The sequence below is a fragment of the Ornithodoros turicata genome, chromosome 3, assembly GCF_037126465.1.
Source record: "Ornithodoros turicata isolate Travis chromosome 3, ASM3712646v1, whole genome shotgun sequence".
NCBI lineage: Eukaryota > Metazoa > Arthropoda > Arachnida > Ixodida > Argasidae > Ornithodoros > Ornithodoros turicata.
The window spans coordinates 65,746,362-65,749,710 of NC_088203.1; the positions used below are offsets into that span (position 1 = coordinate 65,746,362).

Consider the following 3,349-nt stretch of genomic DNA (forward strand, 5'->3'; position numbering starts at 1 on the left):
TGCATGGCGACCGCCTCACCATTGCCAAACGGGAATTTGAGCATATGCTCGAACTTGGCATTATCCGCCCGCCCTCTAGTAGCTGGGCGTCGCCATTGCATATGGTTCCCAAGACCGACCCCGGCGACTGGAGGCCGTGCGGCGATTATCGGGCTCTTAACACCAAGACCGTTCCCGACAAGTACCCTCTGCCCCATATACTATGACTTCACCGCTGACCTTGCTGGATGCACTGTTTTCACGACTCTCGATCTCGTTAAGGCATACAATCAGATACCGGTGCACCCTCCCGACATCCCGAAGACAGCTGTCATCACGACCTTTGGGCTCTTCGAGTTCGTCAAGATGCCCTTTGGCTTACGCAACGTCGCGCAGAGCTTCCAGCGCTTTATCAACGACGTCTTGCGCGATTTACCATCCGTTTACGCCTACTTAGACGATCTTCTCATTGCAAGCGCCTCGCAGGAAGAGCACATTGCGCACCTTCGGCAAGTTTTCACACGCCTGCAAGATCATGGCTTCGTCATAAACGTGAAGAAATGCCGCTTTGGGCAGCCGGAAGCTAAATTCATCGGCCATCACATCGACCAACATGGTATTCGACCTCTTGAGACCAAAGTACAAGATATCCGTGACTTCCCTCGGCCGCAAACAACCCGTCAGCTCCGACAATTCTTGGGTTTGCTGAATTTTCACCGTCGGTTTATCCACAACTGCGCCCACATCATCCAGCCTCTCACCGACCTCCTTAGGGAGTGCACGTCGGCATCGGCTCTGCTGGCGTGGTCGGAGGAAGCTGAGAGGGTCTTCTGCGCTGCTAAGGAGTCCTTGGCGAACGCCACCCTTGTGCACCCCTCCCCGTCTGCACCCCTCCCCGTCAGCACCCACTCGCTTGATGGCTGACGCCTCTACCACAGCTATTGGCGCCGTCCTGCAGCAGTTGGTTGACGACAAGTGGCAACCGCTCGGATTCTTTTCCCGTCGCCTTCAACCGGCGGAAGTTCGTTACAGTACGTTTGGCCGCGAACTTCTCGCAGTGTACGCCGCAGTCAAACACTTCCACTTCTTTCTGGAAGGCCGTGAGTTCCATATTCTGACGGACTACAAGCCTTTGACATTCGCGTACACCGCCAACCGTTCCAGCTACTGCGAACGTGAAACCCGCCAACTTGCCTTCATATCCGAATTCTGCACCGACATCCGCCACATCCCCGGAATAGCGAATTCGGCCGCCGACGCCCTTTCCCGCATCAACGCTATTCCTTTCCTGCCCTCCCCGGTGAACATTGGGGAGCTCTGCGACGCCCAAGCTCAAGATCCCGAGCTGAACGACCACCTCTCCGGCACTTCCTCTTTGGCGCTGCGTCCCGTGACCCTCCCAGGCTTTACAAAGCCTCTCTTCTGCGACACGTCTACGCCTTGCCCCCGCCCCTTCGTCCCCGAACCCTTGCGCCGCCGGATCTTTACCCAGCACCATAATCTGGCACACCCCGGCGTGCGTGCAACCCACATGGCCATTGTATCCCGCTATGTCTGGCCTAGCATTAACAAGGACGTTCGGGCCTGGACCCGGTCTTGAATGGCAAGACAACGGACAAAAGTTCACCGTCATACCCTGACACCGACTGGCGCCTTCCTCCCGAAGCTCGATTCCACCATGTGCATCTGGAATTGGTTGGGCCGCTTCCCATCTCGCAGGGTAACCGATACCTCTTCACCTGTGTTGCTAGGTTTACCCGTTGGGCGGAAGTGCTACCGATCCCCGACGCCACGGCCGACACTGTTGGTCGTGCATTCCTCTTCGGTCGGGTCGCGCGCTTCGGCTGCCCTGGCATCGTCACCACAGATAGAGGTCGCCAATTTACCTCCCGTAGCTTCGGAGCCCTCCTCTCTGCCATCGGCGCGCAGCATTCGAAGACCACGGCCTACCACCCTTCAGCGAACGGCATGGTCGAACGTCTGCACAGGCAGCTGAAAGCCGCCATCTGCGCGAGAAGCGACTCGACGAATTGGGTCGATCACCTGCCCTGGGTGCTCCTAGGTATTCGCTCTTCCCTCAAGCAGGACCTACAGTGTAGCCCCGCGGACTTGGTATTTGGTTGCCCGCTGAGGCTTCCCGGCGACTTCCTCAGCTCCCCCTCCCCCGCGCCTCCCAGTGTTCATGACTTTGCCGCACAGCTTCGCGACCATTTCCGGGATCTTCAGCACGTTTCCCCATGCCAGCCCTCTTATAGGAAGATCTTTGTCCACCCGGACCTCAAGACCTTTTCTCACGTCTTCGTTCGCGCGGACCACGTTAAGCCGCCACTCACCCCAGCGTACACTGGTCCCTACCGCTTATTGGCGCAAGATGAGACGACTGTGACAGTCGACATCAACGGCCGCCCGGAGGTACTCACGAAAGACAAGCCCGAAAGAGTCAAGCCCGCCTACTTCGACGCACTACTCTCTCCCGTCCATCTTCCCGCGTCGCCTCCTCCTTGCCCGGTTCCCCGGTCACTACCCTCCTCAAGAAAAGTCTCCCGGCATTCTCCTCTGGTTACCTACCAGTCTAGGGGGAGGCCTGTAGCATCTTCGACGCCTACAGACGACGAGCGCCCAGCTCGCTGGAGCGAGCGACGACGAGCGCTCAGCAGACCCGAGCACCTGGAATAAATCACTTTCAGTTCTGACACAGAACTAGCTGGTTGTCGGCTCTTTCTTCCGTGGCACCTTTGCCACATTTCCATGCTTTGCGGCGATTTGTTCGACGCTGTGGCTGGTCGGGGTGATTTTCGTTACCGTGTGATGGAAGGATACTGATTTATCTTTCCATCTGGCAGATAGACACTGCGGTACACTACCGAATTCATTACTCTTCTTTCTTGAAGCGATACGTTCGCTAGGTGCACATCGAACAGGAGGCTTCAGAACAACTTCGTCATGTGAGGTTCAGTGTGACGAGGCCAAGGTAAATATAAATGGTAGCGAAGCCTGCCCCAAATACTTATCCGCACCTATGAGCCACAACAAAAAATCAATTTTACTGCATGCATGCAGAATGTACTACACAAGTTTGAACTGAAATGAATGTGGCATGAGTATGGTATGAAATGAATGAACAGCACAACTTTTATGTGTCTACAGGCACAAATATGTACATGAGCTATACAGCATATATGCATATTGAATATGCATCCATGCAGAATATGCGATGCATTCGATATGCTACTGGATATTTTCATTTCCTGTGGCACCTCTGACAAAACCATGGTACCGAACTTCCTAGACTTCGGCTGCGTTCCAATACCTTGCGGCCGCGAAGCCGCCTGACTAGGCAGCTGAGTAGACCCCTTTGCTTGTCATTATT

At 55.4% G+C, this 3,349-nt stretch overlaps 1 protein-coding gene across 1 annotated transcript; it reads left to right on the forward strand.

Moving 5' to 3' along the window:
• The first annotated feature begins 345 nt into the window (after positions 1 to 345).
• On the forward strand, positions 346 to 2,655 carry LOC135389579 (uncharacterized). The gene is made up of 3 exons (XM_064619614.1): positions 346 to 876; positions 938 to 1,519; positions 1,699 to 2,655. Exons 1-3 carry the CDS (start codon positions 346 to 348, stop codon positions 2,653 to 2,655), a joined length of 2,070 nt encoding a protein of 689 aa, XP_064475684.1.
• The last annotated feature ends 694 nt before the right edge of the window (positions 2,656 to 3,349 follow it).